Source organism: Schistocerca nitens, chromosome 10 (assembly GCF_023898315.1).
Source record: "Schistocerca nitens isolate TAMUIC-IGC-003100 chromosome 10, iqSchNite1.1, whole genome shotgun sequence".
NCBI classification, from domain to species: domain Eukaryota; kingdom Metazoa; phylum Arthropoda; class Insecta; order Orthoptera; family Acrididae; genus Schistocerca; species Schistocerca nitens.
In genome coordinates this window covers 148,889,637-148,908,265 of record NC_064623.1, presented here as the reverse complement: position 1 = coordinate 148,908,265, position 18,629 = coordinate 148,889,637, and the positions used below count along the sequence as shown (strand labels likewise).

Genomic DNA, 18,629 nt, shown 5'->3' with positions numbered 1-18,629 from the left:
TTAGAAATTCAATATTAATAATATAATAATATAATGTGGCCAAGACTGTGTAATATGGTCCCTGACAGCTCACAGCACTTGCCAGTTTTCAACTGAGGATGCTAATGGCTGCAGGAGAAAACAGTAGCCGTCTACAGAGCTGTAACACGACTGAGGCATTGCCAAAAACACTTTTACGAAATCTCATTATGTTACTGGCTGAGATAGGCCTGCGGAGCTGTTGTGGCCAGCTCACTGCACCTCAGGTATTAACTCAACTACAGGAATCACATTTGCCTCATAAACCATAACAATGTCAATAAAGATAGCCATATACAGTCATTGTCCCTTAAATGAGTGACAGTTGACTTAAGCCCCTGTATAATATATATAATTCAATAGTTCCTCTCATTTTCCACCATTCAGCGGAACACTGACTTGTGCACTGAAAGGTATTAAAAATATATGCAGTTTTTACCACGATTCCTGTGTCCATTGGTTCTTTTGCATGATCAACCCAAATGACAGATCATGTGTTGCTATACCATCTACGGAATCGATCCAGTCACAAAATTGCTGTTAGAGCCTGCACAGAAGGCCAAACCAACGCTCATCGAGCCAGAGCATTTTTACTTCGATTGAGGTGCACGGTTAATCTTTCAAAGGATCTGTTGAGTAATATTAATCTGGTGACTGTATGGTGCAAGTAATTTGAAATTCTGAAAAAAGTAGGGGTAAGCTATAGTGAAAGAATTGTAATAATATGTACAAGACACAAGAGGGAAGAATAAGAGTTTGAGACCAAGAGCAGAGTGCTCGGATTAAAAAGGGGGTAAAACAGGGATATAGTATTTTGTCACTACTGTTTAATCTATACACTGAAAAAGCCATGACACAAAAAAAGAAAGATTCAAGTGGGGGATTAAAATCCAGGGTGAAAGGTTATCAATGATCTCATTGCAATCATCTGCTGAATGGAATGAACAGTCCAATGGGTAGGGAATATGGATTGGAATTAAATCAAAGAAAGGCGAAAGTAATGACAAGCAGCAGAACTGAGAACAGTGAGAAACTTAACATCAGGGCATGATCACAAAGTCGATGAAGTCACGGAATCTAGGCAACAAAATAACAAATGCTGGATGGAACAAGGGGGACACAAAAAGCAAACTAGCACAGGCAAAAAGGGCATTCCTGACCAAGACAAGTTTACTAGGATCCGTTGAGTAATATTAATCTGGTGACTGTACGGTGCATTTAGTTTGAAATTCTGAAAAAAGTAGGGGTAAGCTATAGTGAAAGAATCGTAATAATCCGTAGACGGCTACTGTCGGCTACTGTTTTCGCCTGCAGCCATTAGCATCCTCAGTTGAAAACTGGCAAGTGCTGTGAGCTGTCAGGGACCATGTTACACAGTCTTGGCCGTATTATATTATTTATATTGAATTTCTAATGCTATTTTTTGGATGTGTAGTTAATCACAGACCTTAATTTCAGGAAGAAATTTCTGAGAATGTACATCTGGAGCAGAGCATTGTTCGGTAGTGAAACAGTGACTGTGAGAAAAGTGGAACAAAAGAGAACTGAAGCATTTCAGATGTGGTGCTACAGAAGAATGTTGAAATTTAGGTGGACTGAGAAGGTAAGGAATGAGGAGTTTCTCCGCAGAATTCGCAAGGAAAGTAATATATGGAAAATACTGAAAGAAGAAGGGACTGTATGATAGGACACCTATTATGACATCTGGAAATAATCTCTATGGTACTAGAGGGAGCTGTAGAGGGTAAAAACTGTAAAGGAAGAGAGAGATTGGGATAAATGGAGCAAATAACTGTGGGCGTAGGTTGCAAATGGTACTATGGGATGAAGAGGCCGGCACAAGACAGGAATTCAGAATGGGATGCGTCAAACCAGTCAGAACACTGACGACTTATAAAGGAGACCATATTTTCTTCAATTATTTCGACTAGTCATACAGACACAGTAAGTTGAAGAAATCAATGAGCCAAGAGCAGTTAATTAATCGCAGTTGGAGACTGACAAGGGGGTACCACTACAACCTCTGCGTAGACACATGATTTTAGCACCTATACAAGGAAATTCGACAAACGGGAACTCTTGACAACCCAGTCTCTGTACAGGCTTGGGGCACTGCAGTACACTAACTTGCTGCAAGCAGTCGTTTGAAACGAAAAAGTACCTCGTGCAAAAGGGAATTAACAATACAGCACTGGTCACAATCTCTAGTTCACACGTAGCGCAAACGAAAATTATTACAACTGTGCAGAAATGAATATTCAGAAAATGTAAGAAACTGTACCTTGACATTGTACTTGTCAGCCAGTGCGAGGATAGGCATAACCACACTGTGGTTGATGCGTATCTGGCCAGTATAGAAGTAACGCATGAAGCTAGCGAACACTGCTGCACAGGCCGGACTCTCCTGCAAGCGGACACGACGCTCCTTCGACTCACTCCACTCCCGTTTCATCAGCATCACCTGGGCACAAGGTATTACAAACCAAAAGTTAGTTACTCTGTAAATGACACAAACATCACGGTTGATATTACAAGAGGGTGGAAAGAATGCGCTCCTTATCAAGCAAAACAAATGGGAGCCATTAATACACAAATATCATTAAAGACAGTGTAAATTAAATACTAACTAAAGACAACAAGGTAATATGCTGCTGCTGCTGATGATGAACTCAGTGGCCAGACTCTGTTATTATTGTTGTTGTTGTTGTTGTTGTTGTTGTCGGTGGTGATGGTGTTGTGGTCTTCTGTCCGATGACTGCTTCGATGCAGCTTTCCATGCTATTCTATCTAGTGAGAGCCTCTTCATCCCTGCACAGCTACTGCAACCAACTTGCACTTGAATCTTCTTACTCTAATTTATTGTTTTCCTCCCTCTACAATTTCTACCTTCCACACTTCCTTCCGTTACCAGATTGACAATTCCTGGATGCCTCAGGATGTGTCCTATAAACGACCTTTTTTTAGTCAATTTGTGCCAAACATTTATTCCCCCCCAATTCGGTTAAGTACTTCAAAAGTTATTGGGCTGGTGCACAAGTTCATAACATTTTTCCTTAGTTATTCAAATTCATGGTGAACCTTCAGCTGTCCTTTATTTTGCACAATTCGCTTCACTACTAGTTTTGGTCAAATGACGTGTCACCAGCTGTTGATGAAGACTTTGCTTCTTCACGAAAACTATTGCACACAACTATTATTGTAATTTTTTTTACTACTATGAGTGGCTCAAAAGAGCACACTACTCTTAAAAGGTATTCTTTCCAGCCGTTTATGCCAGCTTATGTTTGATTGTGGTCATTTGACCAAAACTAGTAGTGAAGCGAATTGTGCAAAATAAAGAACAGCTGTAGGTTCACCAAAAATTTTAACAATTATTTGGTGGCTGAACATCCCTACCTGCAAACATACATAAATTTTCCCATAAGTTTAACAAACATAACAGATATTTCAGTCATCAGTACCATATTCTCCTTCACTATTTACAACAGTCCACCAATGCTGGGGTAATTCTTCAATTCTGCAACTGTAGAACTCAGTGGTTTTGTGTGGAGAACACGTCAAGCCATGTTTGGCATGCATTTTCATCCGGAAAAGTTCCTTAAAGGTTATTTGACAGAGAGCGGAAAAGGTGAAAATATTAGGGCACAAGATCAGGTCAATAAGGTGGGTGCACAATGACTTCCCAACCCACCCCTGTATACCGTATTTACTCGAATCTAAGCCGCACTTTTTTTCCGGTTTTTGTAATCCAAAAAACCACCTGCGGCTTAGAATCGAGTGCAAAGTAAGCTGAAGTTCTGAAAAATGTTGGTAGGTGCCGCAACAACTAACTTCTGTCGTCGAATATATGTAGCGCTACGCAGGCACAAAGACAAATACTAGCACCAAAACCTCTACGTCAGTAAATAAATAAAAAAAAGGGTGGAAGACGAGCTTTTTTTTCTCCGCCCCGAGTTTCGACCACTGCATTTTCATACATTATCCAACGAAGTAAATACAAATTCCGTATTGTTCCTCTTTGAACGTAGCAGCATTTCAATGTACTACGAAAATCCGACTGGCAAGACTGTTTGGGATATTTGTCAATATGGCCAGCTCTGCTTTCTGAATTTTTTCCTAAATGTGAGAAGAAATGGTTGCTAATAAGAACTTTTATGAATTGTGAATCACATGCAGTATTCTCTTCACCATAAGAATAATACGAATATAAACATTTTGCCATGTATTCTTTCGTGTTTGCTGCTATCTCATTTAAATCCTGTCCGCCTAATAAACTACGAAACTAGAGTGAGAAAACAGCAGACGCGGAAGAATATACATACCATGTCATGTTTATATTTGTATTATTCTTATGCCTAATAGTGACACAGTCAGAAATGAAGCACGGCAATTGATTAGATTTTTAAATCTAAGATGACTAATTTCCATGCATAATGTAATGTACTAAAGAGGCGTCTGCAAAGATTTTCAAACGGAAAAAAATTTCGCTAAATTCTCGTTCAGAACATCTTCTATCATACGCAGTCTATTATTTGGTTTTTGTTGATCATTATCAAAGAAAGCAGCAGTGTACGTAGCAACGAATAGCAGTCTCTTGCCATTGTTTCGCTAATGAGACGATTCCTCTCTTTGTTTTTTTTAATTGTAAGCGGCGATAGCGTGCACAAAAGCAAGCCATGCCGTGAGCGGCGACAGGCCGTAAACCCTCATTTTCAGAATGCGACAAACAATGCATGACACAGTACAGTAATGCGTTTTCAGCTCTGAGTGACGGAAACACATATAACAAAGAGTACTGCACTTGTCAGATCAAAGAAAAATAAGCAATCAATTCAAACCAGACAAAGCACGTGAAAAAGGAAGGCTACCCGTATAAATACGGACTGAGCGCCTTACGCATAACAACGGCTACCTGGTAAAGCTTAACTGCTAAGCTTACGACTCGAACCAAACTACTACAGCTGTATCGTCATTCATTCAACCTAAATTGTGTCTCATATTACAATGGACCAACTTTGTTTCGATTTGGAAGTGCGGCCTAAAACTTTTCTCTCCCCTTGAATTTAGAGTCTCATTTTTCAGGTGCGGCTTAGATTCGAGTGCGGCTTAAATTCGAGTAAATACGGTAACAGTCTTTGTCAGCCTAGCAGAGTGCGGGCGGGCATTATCGTAGAGTAGCATCACCTCAGAGTAGCATCGCCTCACGCAGTCTTGCTGTTCGCTGTTCTTGGACAGCTTCTGCAAGACATCTCAGTTGTTAATAAATTTCAGCAGTGACAGTTACACCTTGGGAAGACAATTTGTTGCTGTTCCACCAGATGCATAACATTATCTTTTGTATATGCATGCAGATCTTTGTATGGGGAGTTGCTGCTTTATTTTGGCTCATCAGTCCTTTCTTTTCCTTATGTTAGCATAAAGACATCATTTCTCATCAAAAGTAACAATAAAGGACAGAAATAGCCAGTGTTGTTCACGAGCAATCTGCTGATTTCTGTCATTTTGGCTTAGAACACACAGTACATACACCCATTTTTTGTACCTTTCCCAACGAATGCAAACGTCGCACAATGGTGGAATAATCACAGTTCATCACATCTGTCAGTTCTTGGGTACAATGACTATCACTGTGGATTAATCAGTTTAAACAATCTTCATCAAACCCCAAAAGCCTTCCTGAATGTGGAGAGCTGCTAATGTCAAAACAATCCATCTTAAAACAAGAATACCATTTGCTTGCTGTGTTCTGTCCGATGGCATTATTGTCATACATGACAAATGTTTCTGGCTGCGTCTGCTGCTGTCACCCCTCTACTGGACTCAAACAGGTGGATATAGATGTTCTGATTTCTCCGCTTTTGTGTGTGTGTGTGTGTGTGTGTGTGTGTGTGTGTGTGTGTGTGTGTGTGTGTGGTGGTCTTCAGTCCTGAGACTGGTTTGATAAAGCTCTCCATGCTACTCTATCATGTGCAAGCTTCTTCATCTCCCAGTACATACTGCAACCTATATCCTTCTGAATCTGCTTAGTGTATTCATCTCTTGCTCTCCCTCTACGATTTTTACCCTCCACGCTGCCCTCCAATGCTAAATTTGTGATCCCTTGATGCCTCAGAACATGTCCTACCAACCGATCCCTTCTTCTAGTCAAGTTGTGCCACAAACTTCTCTTCTCCCCAATCCTATTCAATACCTCCTCATTAGTTACGTGATCTACCCACCTTATCTTCAGCATTCTTCTGTAGCACCACATTTCGAAAGCTTCTATTCTCTTCTTGTCCAAACTAGTTATCGTCCATGTTTCACTTCCATACATGGCTACACTCCATACAAATATTTTCAGAAACGACTTCCTGACACTAAAATCTATACTCGACGTTAACAAATTTCTCTTCTTCAGAAACAATTTCCTTGCCATTGCCAGTCTACATTTTATATCCTCTCTACTTCGACCATCATCAGTTATTTTACTCCCTAAATAGCAAAATTCCTTTACTACTTTAAGTGTCTCATTTCCTAATCTAATTCCCTCAGCATCACCCGATTTAATTTGACTACATTCCATTATCCTTGTTTTGCTTTTGTTGATGTTCATCTTATATCCTCCTTTCAAGACACTGTCCATTCAATTCAACTGCTCTTCCAAGTCCTTTGCTGCCTCTGACAGAATTACAATGTCATCGGCGAACCTCAACGTTTTTACTTCTTCTCCATGAATTTTAATACCTACTCCGAATTTTTCTTTTGTTTCCTTTACTGCTTGCTCAATATACAGATTGAATAACATCGGGGACACGCTACAACCCTGTCTCACTCCTTTCCCAACCACTGCTTCCCTTTCATGCCCCTCGACTCATAACTGCCATCTGGTTTCTGTACAAATTGTAAATAGTCTTTCGCTCCCTGTATTTTACCACTGCCACCTACAGAATTTGAAAGAGAGTATTCCAGTTAACATTGTCAAAAGCTTTCTCTAAGTCTACAAATGCTAGAAACGTAGGTTTGCCTTTCCTTAATGTAGTTTCTACGATAAGTCGTAGGGTCAGTATTGCCTCACGTGTTCCAATATTTCTACGGAATCCAAACTGATCTTCCCCGAGGTTGGCTTCTACTAGTTTTTCCATTCATCTGTAAAGAATTCGCGTTAGTATTTTGCAGCTGTGACTTATTAAACTGATAGTTCGGTAATTTTCACATCTGTCAACACCTGATTTCTTTGGGATTGGAATTATTATATTCTTCTTGAAGAGTGTGGGTATTTCGCCTGTCTCATACACCTTGCTCACCAGATGGTAGAGTTTTGTCATGACTGGCTCTCCCAAGGCCATCGGTAGTTCTAATGGAATGTTGTCTACTCCCGGGGCCTTGTTTCGACTCAGGTCTTTCAGTGCTCTGTCAAACTCTTCACGCAGTATCTTATCTCCCATTTCATCTTCATCTACATCCTCTTCCATTTCCATAATATTGTCCTCAAGTACATCGCCCTTGTATAAACCCTCTATATACTCCTTCCACCTTTCTGCCTTCCCTTCTTTGCTTAGAACTGGGTTGCCATCTGAGCTCTTGATATTCATACAAGTGCTTCTCTTCTCTCCAAAGGTCTCTTTAATTTTCCTGTAGGCAGTATCTATCTTACCCCTAGTGAGACAGGCCTCTACATCCTTACATTTGTCCTCTAGCTATCCCCGCTTAGCCATGTTGCACTTCCTGTCGATCTCATTTTTGAGACGTTTGTATTCCTTTTTGCCTGCTTCATTTACTGCATTTTTATATTTTCTCCTTTCATCAATTAAACTCAATATTTCTTCTGTTACCCAAGGATTTCTATTAGCACTCGTCTTTTTACCTACTTGATCGTCTGCTACCTTCACTACTTCATCCCTCAGAGCTACCCATTCTTCTTCTACTGTATTTCTTTCCCCCATTCCTGTCAATTGTTCCCTTATGCTCTCGCTGAAACTCTCTACAACTTCTGGTTCTTTCAGTTTATCCAGGTCCCATCTCCTTAAATTCCCACCTTTTTGCAGTTTCTTCAGTTTCAATCTACAGTTCATAAACAATAGATTGTGGTCAGAATCCACATCTGCCCCTGGAAATGTCTTACAATTTAAAACCTGGTTCCTAAATCTCTGTCTTACAAGTATATAATCTATCTGATACCTTTTAGTATCTCCAGGATTCTTCCAGGTATACAACCTTCTTTCATGATTCTTGAACCAAGTGTTAGCAGTGATTAAGTTATGCTCTGTGCAAAATTCTACAAGGCGGCTTCCTCTTTCATTTCTTCCCCCCAATCCATATTCACTTACTATGTTTCCTTCTCTCCCTTTTCCTACTGACGAATTCCAGTCACCCATGACTATTAAATTTTCGTCTCCCTTCACTACCTGAATAATTTCTTTTATCTCGTCATACATTTCATCAATTTCTTCATCATCTGCAGAGCTAGTTGGCATATAAACTTGTACTACTGTAGTAGGCGTGGGCTTCGTGTCTACCTTGGCCACAATAATGCATTCACTATGCTGTTTGTAGTAGCTAACCCGCACTCCTATTTTTTTATTCATTATTAAACCTACTCCTGCATTACCCCTGTTTGATTTTGTATTTATAACCCTGTAATCACCTGACCAAAAGTCTTGTTCCTCCTGCCACCGAACTTCACTAATTCCCACTATATCTAACTTTAACCTATCCATTTCCCTTTTTAAATTTTCTCCACTTAGCATTTCATTTTCTAGTATCCACAGCTCCACTCACTATCTCCAAATGACAACACATAAACTCAAACAGAGACTGGTACAAATAAAAACCCATAACAGAATACCAACAGGCAAAACAAAAATGCTACAAACTTGCTTGATCTACCCAAGTAATTTCCAGCATTCTTCTGTGGCACCATATGTCAAAATTTTCTGGTGTCTTCTTGTCTAAACTGCTTTTCGCTCACATTTCGCTTCCATATAAAGCTACACTTCAGACAAATACCTTCAGAAAATATTTCCCAACATTTTATCTTTGATGTTAATAAATTTCTCTTTTTAAGAAATGCTTTACTTGTTATTGGCAGTCTACAATCTATATTCTCCCCACTCTGGCCATTATCTGAGCATTCCCCATGCGACTAGTGTGCACCGACAGGCTCCAATTTTAATCACAGTCGAAGAAATTACATTTGACATGCTGCAGTGGATTTGTCACGTAAATTAATTTTGATGGATGCCAGTAAAAAACAACAGAAACAACAGAACCTGTGGGATTTTACAAAAGAAGTCCAATTGCTTTTCAGATTGAATTCATTTCCACAGACTACCATTTTGTAATCAGGTGTGAATGCAATTTCAAAATGAATCAATTCCAAACAGACCACGAGTCAAGTTTGAATGTGAATATTCACTAAAAGAGAATTTCAAGTAAACAAAAACTTTATTAAAATAATTAAAATCATATACAAGCCATTGCACATCAGTTTGTAGCAAAAACAGATGGAACATAGTTTTATATACATTAGTGGCTAACCACATCTACATGAATTTCAATTAGAAAAGGGTCAGAACTACAGCTGTTGCAGCATACAAGCCAAATAGTAGACTACAAAGGAGATTGTTTATAAAAACAATGGTGCGAGCCATCCTAAAATACTGCTAAAATGTAAGGGATCTGTATCAAATAGGACTAACAGGGAGTATTGAAAGTACACAAAGAAGAACAGCATGAATGATCATATATTTGCTTGAACCATGGGAGAACATCACACTGAAGCTGGAAAAACTCAACTTTTTGACACTTGAAGATAGAAGCAAACTATCCCATGAAAGTCTACTTACAAAGTTCCAAGAAATAGAATTAAATGAGGACTTTTGGAATACACAGAGCCTTTAAAAAAGAATACATGTATTACACAGTTATTATATTGTCAAAGACTATCGATCGTTGTGCCACGGTTCAGTTATTGGAGAAACAAATATGCTGTGAAGTTTCTATTCATTGCCACTACATGTCGGTTGTCTTCTGTTGTTTACTGTCAAAGGTTCCAAAACGGCTACTCCTCATCAGAAATCGTTGTGCTTTCTCAAGTTTGAAGTAATTCCAAGAGTACAGCGCAAAGCAGTTTCATGGTGAAGAACCAAACTGACCCTCCGAATGGATGGGACATTTGCAGATGGTATTGACCGTTTTTAGACACTAGATATGTACATAAAGGAAAGAGTCTGGGCTGCCCTAGTGTTAATGACAAAAATGTTGCATTAATTCAAACCACTTTCCACTGTAGTCCTACAAAATCAAATTCTTGTGCCACCTGGGAGATACAACTGGCTAAAACAACAACTTTGTGCGTTTTGAGATGTCGGTTGGTTATGAAGCCTCCCAAGTGACAGCTGTTACAAGCTCTAGGTCATAACGACAAACACAAATGTGTGGCATTTTCTGACAAGCTTGAGTGCTACTGACAATTATAACACTTTCTCACACCGCATCATGTTCAGTGATGAAGTGACTGTGAACCTTGGTGGGAAATTAAACAAACACAATGTTCAAATTTCGAGTCTACAGAAACCCACATCCAGGCATTCAACGTGTACAAGTTTCATCCAAAGTCAATGCATTTTGTGCAATATCTCAAGCTCATTCTTCTTTGACAGAAACACGGTTAATGGTCAGCAGTATCTTGCTGTGTTACAAAACTGGTTGTTTCTGGGGCTGAATGAGCACAACTTCGTTTTTCAACAAGACAGGGCATGTGAATGAAACACTACTGAGCTGCTGGATTGGTCACCAAACACTCAGTGACTTAGCACTTCTCGGCTAGCCTCAACAGTTATCAGATTTGTTGGTGCTCTATGACTTCTTCCTGTGGAGTTTCATTAAGCGCAATGTTTATGCGCCAACACTACCACTGATCCTAGAAGAGTTGAAGAACCAGATCTGTACTGATATAATGTCAGTGGCAATGGATGTGCTAACCCAAGTATGGGAGGAGTTCAAGAATCAAGGTGGTGATATTAGTGGGGGACATACTGAACATCTGTAACCTAAATTTGGGAGATTCGTAAATATGTGTTCCAAGTTTCATACTTGTACATCTTACAGTTTAATAAATACAAAGGCAGATTGATAACTCATATAAAATAGCAAGGAAAAGCGTATGTTTCATAAAAAACTCACCCTACTTTTCGACAGTCTCCTCTGCAAGACATACACCTGGTTCACCAATTCTCCAGCTTTTTCATTCCACCAGAAAAATAGGTTCTGTGAAATACTCATTGACTGCAACTATCATTTGGTCATTTGATGAAAATTTCTTCCCAGTAAACCAAAGTTTCTAGTTAGGGAACACGAAGTAAATTGGGTCCCAGTTTGGTGAACAGGGTGAATGAGGAACCAATTCAAAGCCCAATTTGTGCACTTTTGCCATAGTTATCACTGATGTGTGAGGCGGAAAGAGAATGTTTTTGTGTGCATACATTGGTCTTTCTCAGCCAAATCAAGTTTCAAACAATCTAACAATGATCAATCACGGTTCTGTCTTTGTCCAAATAATCTATCAAGATTATTCCTTGGGAATTGCAAAAAAACTGTGCCCTTCACATTACCAGCTGACAAAATGGTCTTTGCCTTCTTCGGTGCACTTTCACCAGCCTTTGTCCATTTGTTTTATCTGCCATTTTGACTCTGGTGTATAATGATAGATCCAGGTTTCATCAACAGTCACAAATTAACACAAGAAGTCTTGCTGATTGTGATTATGAAATGTACCAGATACGCTTTTGGCCAATTGTGAGCAATCGTGAGACCCACCTCACACACAGCTTCTTCACAGCCAATTCTCACTCACATAAGATGCCTACAGTTTAAGTCCACCCATGTTTGAGTTCATTAGTCCGAAAGTAAACTGTCTTCAATGATGAAGCAGAGTAATTATGATCTTCATCCAATTCTGCTTTGATTTGTGTTGCAGTCCTATGATTCAAATGAAAATGTTTAACAACACCACAAAACACTGTTTTCTACGTTTTCAACTGCAGTTAACACAATAGCAAATTCAGACAGCTGTCAACAATGCACTGTACATAATTGAAATCCTTGATACGATCCTTGGAATAATCAGGCTTACCAAACATTGAGGCACACTAAAAATGTTCCATTATTTCTTGGAACTGTACCATACTTATCAAGCCACACTAGTATTTGCATTCAAAATACATATGTTCTTTTTGAAACACCCTGTACTATGAACCCTACGCATCATTCCCTTATCGATCACAAACACAAGATCAGACAAATTACAGCATGCAGGAGTTTAAATCATTCTTCCCGTGCTCCATAATGAATGGAACTGGAAGAAGCCCTAATAACTGATACAGCGGGAATTAGCTTTTGCCACGTATTTCGCAGTGGTTTGTTGAGAGTAGATGCAGTTATCTCCACCTCCATTAGCCATTGCAAGAAGTACCAAGTTAGTATATTAACTGAAAAATTGTCATAGAGCACCTTTAACTCTGATGCAGTTTTTCGTTTGGTGACATGTTTAAAAATTGACCGTTAATTGTCAGTTGCTAGACCTTCAGCAATAACTACGTACCTGGAAAACTTCACTGGATGCACACAGTATGAGCCTGTGAGCTGGATACTCAACTCCCGACACCACGAGAGTCACATCGCTCATGAGGTGCTCTGCGTACAGTGTCGACAACTTCTCCAGCACAGTGTTAGAGTTATCCACCTAAAATATGAGAAAAGTGCACAAATACTAACAACACAAAATTACTTTCTGGGAACACAAGTAGGACACAACATTTATAGGGACAGAGTTTGTATCATATTACAATGGCATACAAGTTCAAAGATGTCACGTATGCAGAAATGAAACAAAAGTAGGCTGTTTCATAAAAAGTTAGCATTCTTCTGGATGATTTTTCTATAACTTTCGCCATTTCCTAAACCTCATCAGTTCTTTCCCTTCATGCTTCTTCCTTTTCCTTCAACCGTTCTGACAGGAGAAGGAGCCACTGGCTCCGAACACTTGTTTAATACCATAAATTTTGTACTTTCTCCTGCTGCCGCATGGTGAGTAGATTTTTTCATCTACCCATATTTTATTGCCCATTTTGATGTAATAGTGATTTTTACTTAACCAGACAAGTTTTTAATAGTAAGACTGGTTTTCAAGAGAGAAATGATAGTAAACAACGATCTTACTGATAGATTTCATCCAAATTACTGGTATATGCAAGGACTGGACAAAAATTAAAGTGATGGGAGCTCCAGATGGTGAAGCATTTAGGGAAAAAATAGCATTTTTGGCATCGGTCGGGCGACACAACAGCCATTTATGTTATCACAGATTCCAGGCAGCAGTTGGAGGAGCAGAATGGTAATTTGAGGGTCGTGGGATCAGGTCCCTGCGTTGTCAATTTTTTTTAATTTCAATTTTTATGTTACTTACACTGAAAATAAACCAAAATGCTCAATTATTTTATTTATTAATATTTTCATAAACACACAAAAAGTAAAATTTGAGACAGCAAATCCCAAGAAGGGATTTTATTTACAGTGCTCACAGTGACTGCAAATAACTTTCCAAGACAGGAGTATAATTAAAGCGTACATGACTTTACGTTCCATTACTTTCATTTTAACCTCTGAAGAGTGTTACACATAATTTGCGCCATCAGAGGGAACTTTGAGGAATGTATACCAAATTTGTTTTCTACAGAAACTTTAAAACAACCAAGCAATTGCAGAAATGCGTCATTCATACCATGTGGAAGATGCTGAGATGATGACTGCTTCCCATTTTACAAAGAGTACAGCCCCAGAATGCATAAATCATCAACTATAGAATAATAAAAGGATCTAATTTTATATGTGAACTTGTCATGTATGCCTCATAGTCTTTCCAGGACATCTTTTTTGTAGAATCCTCATGCATGATGAAATGACAATCCTTTCTTGGAAATTTATTTGCTAGCCCAATTTTTCCTTTCCCTTACCTTTTCATGTTTCTTATGAAAATAAGAAATACAATGCACTGAGCATTATTTCAGTGTATTGCAGCGAAAATATGCAAAAATCTAAAATTAAAAAAAAAAGTCCAAATATGGACTCAATCCCATGATCTTCAGATTGCTATTCTGTACTTTCACTGTTATGCAAACTGCTACCTGGCAACCATGGTAGCTTAAGTGGCTCATACCTTGCCTGATGTGCACCAAAAAAATGATTTTTTTTCCTTAACATTTTGCAGTCTGGATCTCCCATTTCTGTCACTTTCATTTACAGCGAAGCCTTGCATATACCATAAAATTGGATGAAATTGGTGATGAAGAATAGGCGTGGTCTCTTCGGTAAACAAAATAAATAGCTGGTCTGATAAATGGCAGCTTGCTCTAAATGTAGAAAAATGTAAGTTGGTGAAGAAGAACAGCAAAAACAATCCCTTAATATTCAAATACAGCTACAGTATGTACTGCTTGGCACAGCCAGGTTTATTGAATATCTATGTGTAATGTTGCAGATGGATATGAAATGGAATGAACACAAGGGTTGTTGTAGGTCAATTTTGTTTCATTGGGAGAATTTTAGGAAAGTATGGTTCACATCTGTAAAGGAGAGTACTTATAGAACAGTAATGGGAATAACGATGTGGACCAGATGAATGCCCAATGTGCAGGACATTTATAAATGGAAATTTGCCTGGGAATTTGCCCAAAGCAGGGCATTTATAAAAAAAAGTACTTTTCAAACTTTTTACTGCTACAATGTATAATTTACCAATTAAAATAAAGGAATGGGAAGACAATTCTGATATTAAAGATTAATAAATGTTTACACTTGCCTTTATGACTAAGAACAAGAGGAAAGTAGTGAGTGACTGAGTCAGTGATTATATATTATTAAAAATATCAATTATAAATGCCCTGGTATTTTACACTATTAAGTGGGACCTATTATTGAGTACTACTCGAATGTTTGGGATCCCCACCAGGTCGGATGAAAAGGAAGGCATCGAAGAAATTCAGAAGTGGGCTGCCAGATTTGTTTAGTGGTAGGTTTGATCAGCACACAAACAAGTATTACTGAGATGCTTCATGAACTTGTGGGACCTCTGGAGGGAAGACCACATTCTTTTCACATAAAACTATTGAGAAAATTTTTGAGAGCCAGCATTTGACACTGACTGCACTGCAATTCTACTGCTGGCAATATACATTTTTTGTAAGGATCACAAAGATGAGATACGAGATATTAAGACTTGCACAGAAGTGTATAGGCAGTCTTTTCCCCTCACTCTATTTTTGGATGTAGATATCTGGTAGGAAGATAAAAAATGAGGCAACTTTCCACAGAATAAGTCAAGAAGGAAATATGTGGGAGAGATATGTTAGAAGAAGGGACAGGACACTAAGGCATTAGTTAAGACAACAGTGACAACAAGAAATAACTTCCTCGATAATACAGGAAGCTGTTTTTTTTTTTTTTTTTTTTTTTTTGGGGGGGGGGGGGGGGCAAGTAATGTAGAGGAAGATAAATATTGGGATTCTTCAAGTAATAATTAAGGTTAAGGGCATTAGGAGTAAGTTCTACTCAGCAATGAGACTGACAAAGAAAAGGAAATGTGTCAGAAGATTGACACGAGAAAAGTAATCTTATCTCTACTATTACTATTTAGCATTCAAATTGCTATTAGATGAATGCTGTCACATTTCATGACAAGAGGAAATAGTTGTGGAGCACATCAAATCAGCCAGAAGAATAGTGACTCAAAGAAGAAGGAAAACGTCATAATTCTTACGAAAACCTGGAGGTGGAATGTGAAGCATTGTGTCATAAGAACAAACCCCCACAGTCACATTGTTAGACATAGTTTTGCCGCTACACCTAACATGAAACAATTAATGGTAACCATGATGAAAGTATGGAGAACTGTGCACTGCACATTAATGAAATTATTTCCAAATAATAGAATTTAAAAAAAAAAAAAATCACTAACATGTTTCAATACTTCCTTTGTAGTGCTTGAGAAGATATGTGTATCTCAGAAAAGAATAACCTACTACAACAAAGTTTAAGCCCTACGGGGGTCTTTCTCCAGAAAATACTATTTATTAAACCAACAATCACAGACTAGAAAAATTCTGGCGAGAAATGTCAGCTGCTGGAATTTTCTGTGACCTGTCTAACATACCGTATCACTAAAAATGTCACACACAAGAGCAGAATTGCCAGCAATCTGGATTTAGGCAGAATTGTTCTGATTTTCCTCATGATAACAAGACAACCCATTTAACTGTACCAGGATATGTAAAAATCCTGATTACATCAGAAATGAATATAACATAACATAGTCTGTTCATTATACTAGAGTTTAAATTAAGATGCATTCTTGTAAATGTAACTGAAATAAAAATACAGCCTTTAGCGCAAAGAAAGCAAAGTTGGTAAACCAGCACATGTTGTTGTTAATGTACATTTTACACTTAACGAATCATTTTTACAAGTGGTCTCATTGTCAGACAGTAACATAGGGAATTGCCAGTCCTGAAAAAGAAGTGAAAGCTGAGATTTAAAGCCAAGTTTAATAGAGGATGGTTCAAGGTTTACTCATGGTTTAAAAAAGATAACTATAATGGTCACTGTATACAGTATATGCGGACAAGGGGGGAAAAAAATTCCAGGATTTCTTAGTTAAAAATATGCTTTTTCCCTGGTGAAAATTCACTTTTTCCTGCATGAAAGTACATTTTTCCCCGTTTCAAGTGACAATATGCTTTCCCTCGACACTGTGAAGCTTATCAAACCTTTGAATAGTGAAGCTTTTATATATCGGCATTGAAATTAATGGCACTTTAGGAAACGAAACCCAACAAGAAACAACATGTTTTGTAAAGATCTTTGACGCGCGATAAGATTTACAGTGCATATTTTCGTATTACGAAAGTATAAACACAAATTCCACCAAATACAGCATGACAGCTTCCGAAGCACTGAGATTTAGATTGTGACGCGCTTTTGTCAACCAATTGCAGCTCATGTCAAGCTATCTCGCCAGACAATGACAGCAGATATTCAGAGCGATAGGACATGTGATGCAGTCAGCAAATATCAACATCATTGGTAAGCAGTGCAAACACATAAATGAGAAAAGTAAATGGCTTGAATTAATGTGCATAAATATATCTACAAGAAAAGCTAAGCTTTCATTTATAATATTTATCAGTACGAAAGAATTAAAAGAAATATGACAATCTAATCTTTAAACTTTGTCTTTTTAATATGTCTTACCCTTTAAGATATGAGACACAAATGTGACAGTAAAATTTTAATTAACTGCATAAACGGCTGGTCTTTTGGGCTCAAAATTTTTTTTGGGGCCTGGTCCGCAGTGTTAAATTTTGAATGAAAGTCTAACACTCCGTGATTTAAGAAATTCACTGCACATTCTCGTACATAACATAATTCATCTCACTTAAAAGGAAATTTACTTTTAAAGTCACGCTTCTCAAACCACCATTCATAATATCTTTCCACCAGCTGTTCGAAATGTAAACGTTGTGACACCACGCTCATCATCAAAACGAGGTCCACGAGAAAGACGCATCAAGAGCAGTTTGTTGTTATGAAGTATTGCATAGTCTTTTGCTGTCGGCAGATGCTGATGTGTGCAATGTGTTTTGTTGTTGTAAATGATGCATTTTCTTTGCAACTGAAGTTTTATTTTGGTATTATTCTCTTGTTTATGCTTGTTTATGTTGGAAGAACTGGAGATATATTCACATTACAGAAAATACGAAGATAAAATATTAAATGAAAAACTTGAAAGTAAATCGCAGAGTTTCTTCAGATGCTTCAACAGTAACACACAGAAATAAGTAATGGATACAATCAAATGTTGATTGTTAAGATAAAATATCCTCTATACAAAGATATGTCTTACTTCATGGAAGGCCTATAACATTATCTCTGTCAAGCGCATCTAACAAGGGGAGGTCACGATGTTTGGAACGCGGATTTACTGTAAACTTCGTACACTTGTAGTACTCCATGAGGACAACAAAATGTGTAAGCAGTAGCGTGTACTTCTCAAGCGTCATTGAGAAAATCGTAAGATAATTTCGGTCATCAAATATATACCTGTGCGTGGTCATTTTTACCATGAAGCGGGGGCAGCCGAGTGGTTAGCTTTCAAGCCCCCTAATCGCTGGATCAAGTCCCGTTTGTCAGTTTTTTTTTTTTTTTTTTTGTTTTCAACACAGTCATTTTCTTTACTGTTTATATTACAATTGATATAATGGAAAAAAACGTGTAATTGGATGAACTTTTATTAAATTTACAATGTTCTTTGGCAGTCTACAAATTTTTACTACCACAAATAAGAAAACTGTGGGTACAAGTTCTCCCAAATTTCACCACTAACTGCATATAAAGATCGATAAGCAACTAAAAATTGCATCTTTGTTTATATATTGCAGCAAAGTCAACAGAACAAAGCAGAACCTCATATATCATAAAACATTACATAAAAAGAAGACATTATGTAAAAATGGCATAGTGCACAGAGAAGAAACATATATAAAACAGGGGAATCATTTCCCAAAACAGGTCGTGTAAAA

At 38.0% G+C, this 18,629-nt stretch overlaps 1 protein-coding gene across 1 annotated transcript in view; it reads right to left on the bottom strand.

Moving 5' to 3' along the window:
- Positions 1 to 18,629, bottom strand: part of LOC126210053 (BTB/POZ domain-containing protein 17) — a 141,103-nt gene that overhangs the window by 90,729 nt on the left and 31,745 nt on the right. The window contains exons 3-4 of the mRNA XM_049939170.1: positions 12,599 to 12,739; positions 2,300 to 2,479 (exon numbers count right to left, since the gene is read on the bottom strand). Coding sequence (XP_049795127.1) covers positions 2,300 to 2,479; positions 12,599 to 12,739 — 321 coding nt within the window. The remainder of the gene's footprint in view (positions 1 to 2,299; positions 2,480 to 12,598; positions 12,740 to 18,629) is intronic.